General features: G+C 65.0%; 2 protein-coding genes across 2 annotated transcripts; both read left to right on the top strand.

Moving 5' to 3' along the window:
* The first annotated feature begins 5,890 nt into the window (after positions 1-5,890).
* On the top strand, positions 5,891-12,902 carry LOC139439602 (basic salivary proline-rich protein 1-like). The gene is made up of 3 exons (XM_071217155.1): positions 5,891-5,981; positions 7,419-11,648; positions 12,593-12,902. The coding sequence occupies exons 1-2, from the start codon at positions 5,891-5,893 to the stop codon at positions 8,390-8,392; spliced, it is 1,065 nt and encodes a 354-aa protein (XP_071073256.1). The 3' UTR covers positions 8,393-11,648; positions 12,593-12,902.
* Positions 11,584-15,964, top strand: LOC139439603 (skin secretory protein xP2-like). The gene is made up of 3 exons (XM_071217156.1): positions 11,584-11,648; positions 13,108-13,280; positions 15,108-15,964. The coding sequence occupies exons 1-3, from the start codon at positions 11,584-11,586 to the stop codon at positions 15,962-15,964; spliced, it is 1,095 nt and encodes a 364-aa protein (XP_071073257.1).
* The last annotated feature ends 351 nt before the right edge of the window (positions 15,965-16,315 follow it).

Genomic DNA, 16,315 nt, shown 5'->3' on the forward strand with positions numbered 1-16,315 from the left:
CAGCTGCTGCCGCTCTTGGCGGAGCTCGGAGCCAAGGGGGCTTTCCTCAGGACCCCGCTGCGAGGAGCAGGGCCCCGGGTGTGTGGGCGCCCACAGGTAAGACCCGCCCTTCCAGGAGGTCCCAGCCGCTGCCTGCCAAGTGGCTCCAGCGCCCTGAGGAAAGATGCTGAGAGCTTATTTTGTTCATGTTTTTAAAGCAGAAGTTGCTGCAGGGCTATGGAAGGCACGTCCCCCCAATCACCACAAACCCCGCAAGAGCAGGGCTCTCAACGCCAGCAAGAGCAGGGCTGAGCCTCGACTGAGGAAAGGCGCGATGTCCTGACATGTGCGACGGCACGGATGAGCCTGGAAGACGCGAGTTGGGTGAAGTAAGCCAGGCGCAAAGGGCGTCTGCTGTGCGGTCTCACTGCGTGAAATGCAGCCTAAGCCAGTCCACAGGTCAGGAGCTGGGGCACAGGCGGCAGGGGCCGGGGCGCGGCATGGACGGGGTTCACGGCGAATCGCAGTGTCCGTTGGGGCTGGTGGAGAAGTGCCGGGAGTGGGTGTTGGTGACGGCAGCAGGACATCGTGGAAGGAGTTAACACGCTGAATGACGTCCGCTGAGCGTGGTAAAAGGGGAGGTTTATGGTTGTACAGGTGCTACTCGAGTAAAAGTCTGTAAAGAAGCACGGGGCTATTCACTAGGAACAGTGAGCGCTATTGCCAACGACGGGCTGTGGCTACTCGTACAGTTATAGCAAGGTTCTTTCACGGATTGTGACAGTACCATGAGGGGCTAATGACATGTTGGCACTTGAGAACTCTATTTTGTGGATGGTTTTTCTGTAAACCTATTAGCTCTCGAACGAAAAAAAGAAAAAAGGAAAAACACAAAAAACAGAACTGCGAGGGCAGCGAGCACAGGCTGGGGGTCTGAGCTGCTGGTCTTGCGGGGCCGGGTGCCTGGCCCTCCCCGCACCTCGCGCGGCCGTGAGGAGTACATAAACCCCCACGTGGCCCGGGCAGGTGCCGGCGCACCTCACGGCCCCGGGAACATCTGTTTCCTCTCTCTTCTCTGGACCTGAGCCCAGCAGCCGGCGCCGCAGTCAGGAACAGAGGTGACAGAGCCCGTCTTAGCGTATCCCAAAACAAGCTCCCATGGGCCACGTCAGGTAACGGGGTTGGGTTTTGGTTGCTTGGCTGTTTGTTTAGTTTCTGGGGTACGGATGAGTCAGGAGTCTTCAAGGGACCCTGACTGGGGAGAGCTGCCCTCTCAGAACCCGGGACCTGCTTTGGAACTGAAATGCGCCCTTGCAGCCATCGGGACCCATTTTTCTCACAGCCCCCTCGGCAGCATGTTAGCAACCTCTGATAATGATGAGACGTGGCTACGCGCTTCTGGATTCTTCTCCCGCCACAACTCCTTTGCTGTGTAAACTTCAGATTCCTGGAGAGAGAATCCGACGCAACACCCGGGTACCAGCACTTCCCCGCGGCACATGCTTTCTCTTGGGCGGCTTCGGAGTGGCCGTCCTTGGCCTGATGTGCGCCGCTGAGGCCACAGCGGTGGGATCGCGGGGCACCGGATGTGGCCCAGGGGCCCAAAGAACAGCCGGCGGCAGAGGCAGGGCCAGGGCCCGGGCGGCTTCCCAGCTGGGCTGGGCCATCGGCTCCGGGGACAGCGCATGGAACTGCCACTTCTTCCCCTGTAACAGCACTCGACACAGCTGCGGCCGCGCCTGGGCTCCTTCTCCCCTCGTCTCATTGCCTTATTTGGGGCACATCCATCCAGGCCCACGAGACTCTCCCATCAGGCTGGAGAAGGGGATGTTGTGCTGTCACAGCCTGTCTCCCAAAGGGCTTGTTTTTGTATGGAAGAGTCTAGGACAACCACCGGCCCGGTGCGCACAGACTGTCCAGAGAAGCCTTGTCACCACCTTAGCTCTAATCCGTAGAGGTCAGCACCCTGCGGCGGAGCGGGAGCGCCTGCTGGGGCCGGGCCGCGCACAGCTTGGCTGCTCTGGTGGAGGACACTTGCTTCTGAGCCGTCTGGTGCACCAGGGGCCCTGGCTGGGGCGGCACCCACCCCCATCTTGCCCGGGGGCTTGGGGCAGCACGATGGTGGGAAGTCCCAGACGGGAAGGCCCGGCTCATCCTACAGTGTCAGAGCAGGACGACCCGAGGACAGGGCCGCCCGCTTAGGGACGGAGGCCCTGCGACCTGAGGACAGGGCCGCCCGCTTAGGGAGAAGGCCCGGCTCATCCTACAGTGTCAGAGCGGGACGACCCAAGGACAGGGCAGCCTGCTTAGGGACGGAGGCCCTGCGACCCGAGGACAGGGCTGCCCGCTTAGGGAGAAGGCCCGGCTCATCCTACAGTGTCAGAGCGGGACGACCCGAGGACAGGGCCGCCCACTTAGGGACAGAGGCCCTGCGACCTGAGGACAAGGCCGCCCGCTTAGGGACAGAGGCCCGGCTCATCCTACAGTGTCAGAGCAGGACGACCCGAGCACAAGGCCGTCCACTTAGAGATGGAGGCCCTGCGACCCGAGGACAGGGCAGCCTGCTTAGGGAGGAGGCCCTGCGACCCGAGGACAGGGCCGCCTGCTTAGGGACGAAGGCCCCGCTCGTCCTACAGTGTCAGAGCAGGACGACCCGAGCACAAGGCCGCCCCCTTAGGGACGGAGGCCCCGCTCGTCCTACAGTGTCAGAGCAGGACGACCCGAGGACAGGGCCGTCCACTTAGAGACGGAGGCCCTGCGACCCGAGGACAGGGCAGCCTGCTTAGGGAGGAGGCCCCGCTCGTCCTACAGTGTCAGAGCGGGACGACCCGAGCACAAGGCCGCCTGCTTAGGGACGGAGGCCCCGCTCGTCCTACAGTGTCAGAGCGGGACGACCCGAGGACAGGGCCGTCCACTTAGAGACGGAGGCCCTGCGACCCGAGGAAAGGGCAGCCTGCTTAGGGAGGAGGCCCCGCTCGTCCTACAGTGTCAGAGCGGGACGACCCGAGGACAAGGCCATCCACTTAGAGATGGAGGCCCTGCGACCCGAGGACAGGCTGCCCACTTAGGGACAGAGGCCCTGCGACCTGAGGACAAGACCGCCTGCTTAGGGACGGAGGCCCCGCTCGTCCTACAGTGTCAGAGCGGGACGACCCGAGGACAAGGCCGTCCACTTAGAGATGGAGGCCCTGCGACCCGAGGACAGAGCAGCCCGCTTAGGGAGGAGGCCCTGCGACCCGAGGACAGGGCAGCCTGCTTAGGGACGGAGGCCCGGCTCATCCTACAGTGTCAGAGCAGGACGACCCGAGGACAGGGCTGCCCGCTTAGGGACAGAGGCCCTGCGACCCGAGGACAGGGCAGCCTGCTTAGGGACGGAGGCCCGGCTCATCCTACAGTGTCAGAGCAGGACGACCCGAGCACAAGGCCGCCCACTTAGGGAGGAGGCCCCGCTCGTCCTACAGTGTCAGAGCAGGACGACCCGAGGACAAGGCCGCCCACTTAGGGACGGAGGCCCGGCTCATCCTACAGTGTCAGAGCGGGACGACCCGAGCACAAGGCCGCCCGCTTAGGGAGGAGGCCCCGCTCGTGGCTCGGCTCAGGCCTCGGGCGGCCACGCGGGAGGGAGGTGTGTCTCAGGCTGGAAACAGCTGGCGCCCCGAGAAGCGCTTCCCTGGGCCTTGACCTGAAGTGGCCGGAGGCGAGCACCCCGGCGTGCGTCCTGCCTTCCTCAAGAAGCACGCGTTCTTCCGACTCCCGGCCTGTCAGAGCCGCCGGCCCGCTGGGGGAGGGGCACCTCCCAGAGGCACGGGGTCTTCAGAGCTGACAGGCCCCATGCCGGCCAACCTGCCACCGCGAGCCGGATGACCAGGGCGCACACTGCAGGACACCTGGTCCCAGGGCAGGACTCTGGACCCGTAGGCCTGGCCTAGCAGCCCGGCTCTCCTGGTCACGCAGGCTGTGAAGCTCTTTCATCGCCCATGGCCTCAGTTGCCTTTTCTGAGAAACGGGAACAAGAATCTCACGTGGGGAGTTAGGAAGAATAAGTGCTATGAGGCGCCCACTCCTAACACAGGGTGGGCGCTGGCGGTACCACGACACGACGACTCTGGAGAGCGTGGCGAGGGCGAGAGGCTCCGGCAGCACTGCACTCGCTAAGGGACTTTCTGCAGGAACGAGTGTCACTGTCCTGAAGAAACGACCGCTGGGCGGTCCCGCTCAGAACCTCACTGACCAGCAAGGTTCCTTTCCGCGCCTCTGCCCGGCGTGCTCACACCCTCCGTGCTCTCACGCTGGAAGCCCCTAGGTCTTGCTCCATAGCCTTCGCCCAGTCCACGCCCCCACGCCACACGTGCCCACAGAGCCCCTGCAGCGGGCCTGCGAGACGTGCTGACGTCCAGCTGGACAGATGCCTCGCCAAGTGCAGCCACAGGGTACAGCCTTAAGTCTTAAGCTGTTGGGTTCCAAGTAGTATGCCAGCCTATCGGAGAAACAGTATCCCGTGTGGTCAGGGATGGGGCTCACAGAGTACAGTGCAAATCAGTTATTTGCCTGATTTTATGCACATGAAGATTGAGGATGGCTATTTCATAAAGACCACGTGGTAACTCCCAAACGCCACAAACACAATTTCATTTTTCTTCCCCTGAGATGGTTCCCCTATCTGCTCATTGCTCATTGTGTCCATTCGTTGTCTGCTCGTTGTGTCCGACCACTGTCTGTCTTCTTTAGGAGACACCAGAACCGAGCCTGGCCCTCCCGTGTGGGAGGTGGGTGCCCAACTGCTCGAGCTACATCTGCTCCTTGCTTATTGCATGTTTGTTGTGTCTGCCCTTTGCATCTGCTCTGCATCATCTCACAGTGTCAGCTCATTGCATGAGCTCACCACATCTGCTTGTTGTGTCAGCTCATTGTGTCTGCTCATCTTCCTCAGGAGGCACTGGAAAATGAGCCCAGGACCTCCCGTGTGGGAGGTGGGTGCCCAACTGCTTGAGCACATTTGCTCCCATAATTTCATTTATGGAGATTAGAAAGTTCTTTAAGAATTTTCCAAAGCACTGTTGTCCCTATTACATTTCTGAGACTCCTCAAACTGACATCTAATCATTAGAAGTCAGGATAAACCAGTTTCTACCTCGTAAGCCCTGAGCTCTGGTAAACATCCAAGACTAACATCTATCCCACACAAAACCAGCTAGGGGAGCGGGGAAGAGAGGGAGTCAGAGACTTGCGTTCCAGTCTTGGTTCTCCCACTTGCTGTGTGTCCTTGGGCAAGTTGCTTCTCCTCTCGGGGTTTTGGCGTCCCCGTCCACACCGTGAAGGGGTGACCCTCCAGCCCCACAGCCCTCTTAGCCTACCGTCTGTACATCTGGGCACGGGAACTGGCCTCCGCGTTTCCGCGGAATGACACTTGACCTTGGCCCCGGTTTAACAGGCGGGAGGATGCCTGAGCCCACCGTGGGTCCCAGCACAGCACAGCACAGCTGGTCCCTTATTTTCTGTCCTGAAAGCGTCCCGCAGGCCGTCCCCGTGGGATGGAGTGGTCGGTGGTAGCGGAGAGCCCGGGGTGCGCGCCAAGGACGCGACTCGCCGGCCCTTCCCCACGCAGGACAGTGAGGGTGGACAGCTGCCCCAGGCCGGCCGTTTGGTCCCACGCAGCTGGGCAGCACCTGACAGCACCCTGCACCCCACAGCACGGACCCCGCTGGGGGGCCGCGAGGGCTGCTCGAGGAGCCCCTGCCCTGCTCCTGCCTGGGCGCCCGTCTCCCCGGCTGCTGTTCCCGGGAGACCCCGCGGCACCCCCGAGGGGCAGGCGGGGAGAGCCGCTGGCCGCCCCGTCCGGCGCCCATGGATGCTGCACCCACTGGGTGCAGAAGGGCTCCGAGGGGTCACAGGCCCCTCAGCACGGCTGGCCATGGCCGCCGCAGCCCATCTCATCGCCCCCTCCTCCACGTCCCCGTCCTGGCCAAATCCCGTCTCGCTCTGTGAGGAGACGCCTGAGCCGGGTGGGGCCTTCCATCAGGTGCTGCCTGCCAGCCGAGAGCCAAGCAAGGGCCGTCTCCAGGGCGGGAGGAGCCGCGGGTTCAGACGGGAGACCGAGGCAGGAGGGAGGAGACGGCCGCCGAGGAGGCAGGATTCGAACCCGGGCCTCCTGGCTCCAGGACTGGCGCTGTGGAAGAGCAGGGCCATCTGTGGGGGTGGGCCCGGCCTGCAGGTGCCTCCTAGGGATGCCCCATCCCGCCACCTGTCCTGGGCCTGGTGCGAAGTCCGCAGGGCCTCGCTGAGATGGTTCCACTTGGCACAGCGCAGCCTGCTTGGTTCCTTGTCACTTGAGGGACGGACAGGAGGCCGCGGCAGAGCCACTGCCCCCCCCAGCTCCAAGAGGCCCCAGCCCGGGACCCGCCGGCCGTGGGAGGAGATCAGCTCCTGGGCTCCCCGACAACGTCCAGATCAGAACCAGGGGCTCCTGGGGAATCCCCAGCACAGACGGAAAGTTCCAGGCTGTGCGCCGAGCCAGTTACGTAAGGTCCCTGAGCTTGTCTTCCTCCTGTGACGTAGTGATAACTGCCGCACCGGGGCCACGGTTATGGGGAGGGCGAGACGGAGGACGCCCGAGGAGCTTTTAAAGAGGTGAAGAAATGGCTGCGCTTCCGGCTGAGCACGTGCCCAGCGTCCTCCCCACTTTCCAGATGAGCAGACCCAAGCCCCAGAAACCCAAGTAACGCCCAGGGCCCCGCTGCCTGGCCTCGCCTGTCAGGCCCGCTCCCCCTCCAAACGCTGGCGTCCACAAACGTCAGCAGGGCGACGCTGAGGCGGTCCCCACGCCAGGCGAGCCTTCTGGAACCCGGCCCCAGGCCAGCGGTTCCGCAGGGGGCTGGCACACCCACCCCCAGGAGCTCCTGGGAGACGCCTGCCCATCACCGCGCCCACCACCCCACGTGGCATAGCACTGTGCAGCCTAGCACTGTGCAGCCTAGCACTGAGCGGCGTAGCACTGCGCGGCCTAGCACTGCGCAGCCTAACACTGAGCAACCTAGCACTGAGCGGCCTAGCACTAAGTGGCCTAGCACTAAGTGGCCTAGCACGGCACCACCTAGCACTGAGCCGCCTAGCACTGAGCAGCCTAGCTCTAAGTGGCCTAGCACTGCATGGCCTAGCACTGCACCACCTAGCACTGAGCGGCCCAGCACTGCGTGGCCCAGCACTGAGTGACCCAGCACTGTGCGGCCTAGCACTGCATGGCCTGCAGGCCGGGCTCTGGGGGCTGCAGTGGGGCCCACGCCTGCCCCCCGGCCTCTCCCCGTGTACATGGTCAGAACAGCTGCCGGGCAGCAGTGGGGCCCGCACCTCCCCCCCAGCCTCTCCCCCATGTGTGGTCAGAATGGCTGCCGGGGCAGCAGGGTGGCGCGGGCCGGGCTGGGCCCCCAGGAGCTCACGCTGAGTCACACCCGCGGCCTGTGCGCAGGCCCCATCCAGCCCGGCCCCTCAGCCCACCCCACGCCATTCACGCCTTTCCCGGGAGCCAGGCCCAGGCCGGGGGTTCCCGGAGCCCCCGTTCTGCAGCTGCGAGCTGGAGGCCACCTCCCCAAGCGGGAGTCCTCCGAGGTGCCCCGGCTGGTGTGATGAGCATGTTATCACATGGCTCATCGTATTAACCGCACAAGACGCGCGAGGGCCCGGGCGGGCGGCGGGTGGCGGGTGGGGCCTTTGCCTGGGCTCGTTAGGGAGACTCAGCCCCCCAGGTGGCCGGAGCACGGGGTCCCCCGTGGCAGGCCAGCGAGCCGAGGTGCAGGGAGCCCAGCAAGCTCGAGAGGGGGCAGGGGTGGGAACCAGCCGGGGGCCGGGCGGGGGCCGCCGTCCTGAGCACCAGGCTCTGCCCAGGCTCAGGCCCTGGGGACCCCCGAGACCCAGCCCCCGTCGCCGCGGACCTCCGTGCCGGGGCACGCGCCTTGACACCCTCCTCGCTCCACCCACTCGTCCTGCCCCACCTGCTCCCACCGCCCCGCCCGGCCCCCCGCCTCCTGAGCCAGGCTGGGCCTCCCGAGGCCCCCCGACGGCCCTGGCTTCCAGTTTCTCAGGCTCCCCTCTGTCCTGCCGCAGCCCACACGGGCGGTCCCTCTCCTGCGAGGTGCTCGGCCCCGGCTGCGGGCTCGGCCTCGGGGCCCGGCTTAGGGTCTGGCCTCCGGAGCCCCCGCAGTCCTCCCCAAGCCTCCCTCGCCCCTGCCCTCTCCCGCTGCCCTTCGCCAGCCCCCACCCCGGGCCCTCGGCGCCCGATGCTTCCTCACCTCCATTCCCATCACCACGAGCTGCTCACCCAGCCGCTCAGGAGCACTCAGTGCACGCCGACACTTGCTGCGCTATCTCAGGGGCCGGGGGTCCCAAAGCGGGGCCTCCGCCCGGTGGGGCTGCTGGGTGAGCTGAGGAGACACAGCCTGGTCTTTGTGAGGAGCTGAAAAAACGGGTTGGTTGGTGCAGGGCGGGCAAGGCGGAGTGTGGCTTGAGAGAAGGCTGGAAATGTCGCCGGGGCTGGGTCATGCAGAAACTTGCAAGCCACACAGGAGGCCCGATGCAACTCTGGGGACAAATGGAAACCACTGCAAGGTTTTATTTGTTTTTGTTGCACGGTCTGCTGTCTGTGTCCATTCGCTGTATACTCTCTGTGTCTGCTCGTCTTCCCTTTAGAAGGCACCAGGAACCAAACCTGAGACCTCCTGTATGGAAAAGAGGTGCTCAATCACTTGAGCCACCTCAGCTCCCTGCTTTGCTGTGTCTCTCATTGTCTTTCCTCTTTGTCTCCTTGTTGCATCATCTTGTTGCATCAGCTCGCCATGCCTGCCTGCTGCACCAACTTGCTATCTTGCTTGTCTTCTCCAGGAGGCCCTGGGAACCGAGCCTGGGACCTCCCGTGTGGTAGGCAGGAGCTCAGTCGCTTGAGCTACATCTGCTTCCCAACTGCAGGATTTTAAGCAAAGGGGTGACATGATCAATTTATCAAGTACTACTGTAACTATTGAACAGTTCCTGGGTCCCCACCTGATCTTGCCACCAAACTGAGTGCTCTTGTCCCCTTCCTGTCTGTGCCTGCAGGCGCTGGGCCACAGGAAGGGAGCAGGAACATTCTGAAGTAGCAGCCGGCCGATGCCACGGTGCCGATGACTGACGCCTCTTCCCCTGCCAAGGTTCAGCCCCACGGAGGGGCACCGTGAGGAAAACATGCAGGAAGTGACACGGGGTAAACCGCGTGCAAGGACCACCGAGATGGCAGGAGGGAGCGGCTCCCAGAGGGCGGGGCGGAGGTGGTGCTTCTCAGAGGGGTGGACGGGAACGTCCAGGAGGAGTGGGAGTGGGTGGACAGGAGGAGCCCTCGAGGAGACCCTGGCCTGGGGCAAGGGCGTGTCTATCCCACTCCCCAGAGGGCACAGGTGTGTCAGCGGCAGCAGAACAGGTGGGGCCAGAGCAGGTGCTGGAACCGCGAGCTGGAGCCAGGGCGGTGCAGAGGGGCTGTTAGATGGCCTGGAGAGCGCCCACGGGCCCGGCACCCCGTTATCCACCGCGAGTTGGAGCCAGGGCTGTTGCAGGGGGGTGTTAGATGGCCTGGAGAGCGCCCACATCCCCGGCAGCCCCTCGCCCACTGGCTGGCGTGCTTTGGGTCTTGTGGCCCTGCAGTGCTGGCCGTGGCCTTTTGGTCTGGGGCCCGGCAGCTGACAGTCACCTATAGGAGGGTCACGAGGGTGCCCCAGACCCGTGAGGCAACCCGACCCCAGAATCCCACCCAGCAGGACGAGGCGCCAGCGAGGAATGCCTGCCCCCGTCGGCAGCTCTCTCAGGGGGCTTGTGAAGGTGGCCCCTGCCGGCGGAGGCCAGGAGACCCAAGGAGGGGCAGCCGTAAGCAGAAGCCGCGGAGCGCCGGGCGCCCGGGCCAGCAGAGCCGAGGCACGGCGAGAGCAGTGAGGCTGGCGGCAGCCAGGGAAACGGAGGCAGGCCCAGGGAGGAGCGAGAGGATGGCAGCTTCCAGGGGCCGCAGATGGAGAGGGCCCGAGGGCAGGTCCCACAAGGCCTCCCGCGGCCACTGCCGAGTTTCCTTCCTGCTCTCATGTGCGCGGGCGGCGCCTGCAGCCCCCCGAGCGTGGCCCTGCTCCTTGACCCTGGAAGCATCTAATGCCATGACCAGGCACAAGCTGCCCCGGGCCAGTTAGGACCTGGGGCCGGTGGGCTGCGGAGGCAGCTGCCCATGCCTTTCTGCGCTGATCACCCGGAGCGACCGCACCACACCGAGGCTAGCTCGGAAAGTCTTCAGCGCCGAGAGCCCGCAAACCCCGGGTGGTAAATTACAGGATCGGTGGCCAAAGAAAGCCACAGGAAAATTCCCGTCAGGGCCAGGAGCAGACACACGGGGAGCGAGGTCGGGCCTGGCTCCCTGCGGGGGAGGCAAGGCCCAGCGGCCAGAGCTCGGCTCGATGGTGGGAGAGGAAAGCGCGGAGACGTTGGAACGCACGCCTGGCATCCCCCAAGCCCGGCTGCTGGCAGGGGAACGGGGACCTGGGGGACCTGGATGTTTTCTCTGCCTCCCAGGTGGAAGGCTCTCCAAACGGAAAACTCTCCCGGCCCGGCGAAGTCAGGCTGGGAGCGGCGCCGCTTGCCCGCAGCAGGATGGCGGCCGGCCCGCGCCAGGCCCGAGGCAGGCCGTCCCGCCCGCGGCTCCCCGCCTCGCCCGCTGGGGCCCCCGGGGGAACACCACTCCTGGGCCGGGCGCAGCCTGGCAAGCCGCTCTTGGCTCCCCGAGTCTACAAACCTGGCTCGGGAAAGGAGACCCACAGGAAGCCAGTACCGGCCAGCGGGGGCCAGGAAACGTCCGCCCAGGTCCGAGGCGGCGCGGATGCTGGCGTGTTTCCTTCTCGTCCACGACGAGATGGCAGGCGTGAGAGCAAACAGGGCAGAAGCCGAGGCACAGGGTTCCGGTCCCTCCCGGGGAGGACAGCGGTGGACCAGGATGAGCAAGCCTGGAGGCCCCTCGCCTCTGGGGAAGAGCTGCCTACGCCCGGCGTTCAGAGTCCGCAGCAGAGGGACTGGTCGTCTTTTCATTTTTCCAATCAGTGGTTTCCAGTCCTGCTGGATTTTTCTGGGCAAAGCCCTCTTGTTTCTCTTTCTCATTCCTTCTCCATCCCTTCTCTTGAGTGTGGGTTCTCTCCAGCCCATCGGACACGCTCACGCCAAAGCATGGGGTGAGATGGCAGGGTACGCGCCCCAGCTGCGTTCCAGCAAGAACCCCAGGGGCCGGCTCCGGGCCCAGCCGCCAGCCCAGCACACACACGCACACATGCACACGCGTGTACACAGACACTTGCAAATACACGCATGCCCATGTAGACACACACCCATTCAAGCAAATGCAAGCACACACACACGTGCACACACGTCAGGGATCCCAGTCCCCGGATGAGGGGACGTACCCTCCCCAGGGCCTTGTTCACTGCACCCCAGCTGCACCCACAGGCAGAGGACACCAGGCCGCTGAGAGCCCTCCATGGCCACCCCCAGCCCCCAGCTTGCAGGTGAGGAAACTGAGGCCTACAGAATACTAGCCCGCCCTTTCGTCGCACTTAGAATATGCCAAGCACGTCCAAGAACTTGATGGCTGTTAGCCTGCTCGATACGCACGACCGCCCAATGAGGTACTGCTCTTATTTTACCCATTTTTCCAAATGAGAAAACTGAGGCACAGAGGGGTCACCAGCTAATAGTCGCATACTGGGTGGGGGAGGCAGGCTTAGGCGCGCCGGCTTGGTGCTCTTCTGCCACCAACTAGAGTCAGGCGACTGGGCGGAGGGACCGGCCATCGTCAGGGTCCCAGGACCGCCACCCCCAGGCTGCCCCCTCTGCCGGGCTGGCCGGGACGTGCCTCTGGTCTGGCCTGGTGTCACAGACGCGGGCGAGGACGGAAGGCTGCCGGGGGGGCGCAGGAGGCTCTCCTCCCTGTCCCCTCCTGCTCCCTGAGAGGCAGGGCACAAGGGCCCCCGAGCCCCAGCAGAGAGGCCGCGCCGGGCCGGCGGGAGGCCTGCTGACCTTGGCGAGTTTGCTCACTCTCCTGGCTGCACTGTTTTGGACTCCACTTAAGTTTAATTCCAGCCGGAATGAGTGGAAATGCCAGCTCTTTCCCCAGGATTAATGCTGGTTGGACAGGCCAACTGCCTCCACCACGACCAGGTCCCACGGACCTCGGGTAGCTGAGCCCGGAGGAAATCCCCCGTGACTCAGCCAGGGGCAGACCCGGAAGGCAGAGCCCACCCGAGGCCCCGAGGCCCCGAGGCCCCAGCTGGAGCAGCCCTTCTCTCCCCGGCCCCTACCACCCACCCCAGGGACCTGGCCGCCCCATCCCCATGCCCAAGGTGCTGGGGTGAAGGGGAGCAAAGGGAGGGGCGCCCTGATTGGGCGGCGGAGGGGGCAGGGCAGGCAGAGTGAAGGCGCAGGGCAGTGGTCAGTTGTCCCGCTGCTTGTGGCTGCCTGGCCCCGGGCACCTTACTGAACCTCCCCGTGCCCTGGTGTTCACATCTATAAAATGGGGGTGAGGGAAGTGGAGGTGGCTCAAGTGACTGAGCTCCTGCCTTCCACATGGGAGGTCCCAGGTGCGGTTTCCGGTACCTCCTAGAGAAGACGAGCAACACAGCGAGCTGATTCAACAGGCAGGCACGGCGAGCTGACGCAACAAGATGACGCAACAAGAAACACGAAGAAAATATGATGAGAGAGACAACAAAGCAGGGAGCGGAGGTGACTCAAGTGATTAGGCGCCTCCCTCCCACATGGGAGGTCCCAGGTTCGGTTCCTGGTGCCTCCTAAAAAGAAGACAAGCACACAGCAAACAGACACAGCAAACGCAAACAACGAGCGGGTAGGGAGAAGTAAATAAATAACTCTTTTAAAATATATACATATTTTTTAATGGGGGCAGTAATACCACCTGCCGAGCAGAGTTGGTATGAAGATTGAGACAATGCTTTCCAGGGGCCGCCCAAATAAACGTTCGGTATTACCGTGAGGCTTTGGGCTTGCCACGCCTGCCAGCCTTCAACGCCCTTTTGAAAACGACCAAACGGGTGAAGCTTTGTGGAAAGTCCCCCCGTTGGTCCACAGGGCCCCCGCGCTGGCCGTGCTGGCCGCGGCGGGGCCTTCAGATCGTGGCCCGGAGCCAGCAAGACGACCACGTGGACCCGCTGTGGCCTGGACTGGGGAGGACGGGTCTCCAGAGGGAGGGTCGTGGGGGTGGCAAGAGGAGAAGGAGAAGCAGGCACCGCCGGGTGCTGGAGGTGTCCACAGCGTGGGGGCCACGCCGCCCAGGGGGAGAGCCCCGCGAGCCCCCAGTGGGGCCTGCTCACGGGGAGCCACTGGTGGGCCGGGGTTCACCCGCTTACACACGGGGGGACCCGCGTACACAATGGGGGACCACTTACACACGGGGGGGCCCACTTACACACGGGGGACCGCTTACACACGGGGGGACCCACTTACACACTGGGGGACCGCTTACACACGGGGGACCACTTACAGGGGGATCTGCTTACACACGGGGAAACCGCTTACACACTGGGGGACCGCTTACACACAGGGGGACCCGCTTACACACGGGGCAACCCGCTTACACACAGGGGGACCCGCTTACACACGGGGATCTGCTTACACACAGGGGGATCTGCTTACATACTGGGGGACCGCTTACACACTGGGGGACCGCTTACACGGGGGGACCGCTTACACACGGGGGCCCGCTTACACACGGGGAAACCGCTTACACATGGGGGGACCCGCTTACACACGGCAGGGCCGCTTACACACGGGGGGGACCGCTTACACACGGGGGGACCCGCTTACACATGGGGGGACCCGCTTACACACGGGGGACCACTTACAGGGGGACCCGCTTACACACGGGGGGACCACTTACACACGGGGGGACCTGCTTACACACTGGGGGACCCGCTTACACACGGGGGGCCCGCTTACACGGGGGGACCGCTTACACGGGGGGACTGCTTACACACGGGGGGCCCGCTTACTCGCGGGGACCGGCGTTGCCCCCTCCTCACTGGCTCCAGCCCTCCAGGGCCTTGGCGAACGTGGGCAGAGGAAGGCCTCGGAGCAGCAGCTCAGCTCGCCGTCTGGCCACAGCGTCCACTCCTGCGCTGCCAGCTGAGCCCGCAGAGCCCAGCGTCCCTAAGTGGCACCCCCGCCCCCGCCTCCTCCTGGGCCTCTGCGCGGCCCGCAGCCCCCGGCCCTCCCTGAGGTGGAGCCTCGCGCGAAGCCCCCCTTGGCGAGCAGTCTGCGGGGAGGTGGGCAGGCCCTTCCTTCCCAGCATCCTCCCCTGTGGCGGGGCCCTATCCCCCCAGACCCCCAGAGTTCCTGAGCGGCCTGTGGGGTCCCCGCCCTGCACCCCCAGCCCCTGTGTCAGCCGCTGAGTCTCGCCCAGCTCCGGGCCCCGCTGTGGGACCGGGGAGGGCGTCTGACACCCCTCACCCAGGCCAAGCTATCAGAGGAGGGCGAGCCCAGAAAGAGCCAGGCGTCCCAGATACAGAGGGCGGGGAAGCGGCAGGACCAGGCAACGCCCTCGGGCCTGCTCAAGGCTGCAAAGCAGGCGGCGCTCAAGGCCATCCACTCTCTTCTCTGAGATGAGCCCTGCTCCGGCTCTGGGCCAGCCCAGCCACCCAGCAAATACTCTAGCGAGGAGCATAACTCTGAACCCCCATGTGGACTTCGGGTGGCCCCGGGCCCTGCAAAAGTTTCTATTTCAGTCTTGTTGGGTTTCTCTTCCGTGCCCTATGAGTGAACTCCTATTGATCCTTTGAAATCCAGCTTGGATATCACTGCCTCCAGGAGGCCTTCCCTGAACACTGCCTCCCGCTGTCAATCACACTGGCCAGCGGTGTCCCGTGCCTTCTGCACCTCCACATTTCTCGGTTTTGCTGTTTGCTCACAAGTCGCCTTCCTTCGCTCTACCTTGGCAGGGAGTGCGTCTTAGTCATCTCCATATTCCCGGGACTTGGCCCTGGGCGGGAGCTCAGCTGGCCTGAGCTGAAACGGGGGACCATCTTCTCCTCACGCTGCTGGCGGAGTCCCCCTGCGCCCCTGGACGTGCCCAGCGGGCAGCCAGCCTCACCGGCCATCGGCTCATGCCCACCCTCAGGAGAGGGGTCGGAGGAGCCCCCCAGAGCTGGTGCTGCCGCGGGAGGGGGCCTCCCGGGGCGGAGGTGGCGGTGCCCGCGGCGGGAAGAGCTGGCAGGCCGCGCTTGGCCGAGCGGAGAGGCTGAGCCCGCAGGCCGGGGCGGCTGGAGGGGCTGCCGAGGGGAAGGGCCGCAGGGCAGAAGCCCAGCCGGGGGCCGTCGCGCAGGCCTCCCGGCCCAAGAGACCCCCGAGAAAGCCCCTCAGTGCCCCAGCCCAGCCCCGGCTCCCCCCCGAGCCTCCCGCCGGGGGCGGCACAGCGCGGGGGCGGCACGGCCCGGTCTCCCAGCCCCACGAGGCTGACCGCCTGCCCGCGCCCGCCCCTGCCGCTGTCGCCCCGGGTGTCCCTCCCACCCCGACCCACCTTCCTGGGCTGGCTGGGCCAGCACCGCCTCCCACCGCCTCTTCAAGCTGCGCCCCCCGACAGTCCCGGGTGACCCAGAGGTCAGAGCTGCTGAAAACTCTGCCCCCCAAGAGCAGGCGGCCTGGGGAGAAGGCGGCTCCGCCCGGCGGCCGCTGGCCGAGCTGGCCTTGGCTCGCAGCGCGGCAGTGCTGCTCCTCGCCCCGCGCTCATGGCCCGGCCACCTCTGCTTCCCGCGACCTCCTCCACGCTCCTCTGCCCGCGCCGCCCTCCACGTCGGTCCCCGTTCAGCCCTGGTGTCCCCAGCACACAGAAGTCACTGCCCTCGGGGGGTCCGCGCTGAGCGGGGGACGCGTAAAGGGTTCGGAGGTGGTGAGTGCCGGGAAGAATGATGAAGCAAGAGGGGACGGCCAGTGACTCAGCAAAGACCCGGAGGAGAGGGGCGAGCGGCGAGGAAACCCGCGGCGCCTCCCGGGCGGGGGAAATGCGCCGTCCACGTGTGACGAAGGCCCCACCCGTCCAACCGCGCCTCTAAACGTGGAGGCTTTTCCTTGGCTAGGTTACACCCCAACACCTAACAGGAGCTGAAGTGTGTCCCCCCAAATGCACATGGAGGTCCTACCCCCAGCGCCTCCGCTGCGAACGTCCTTAGAGATAGGGCCGCTGCAGACGGGCTCAGCAGTGGAAACGGCCCTGCGGGAACGGGGCGGCCCTCAAGCCAGCGTGGCGGGGGGACACGGGACAACGCGGCGCGGTGACGAGGTGGGC

This window comes from Dasypus novemcinctus, chromosome 9 (assembly GCF_030445035.2).
Source record: "Dasypus novemcinctus isolate mDasNov1 chromosome 9, mDasNov1.1.hap2, whole genome shotgun sequence".
NCBI lineage: Eukaryota > Metazoa > Chordata > Mammalia > Cingulata > Dasypodidae > Dasypus > Dasypus novemcinctus.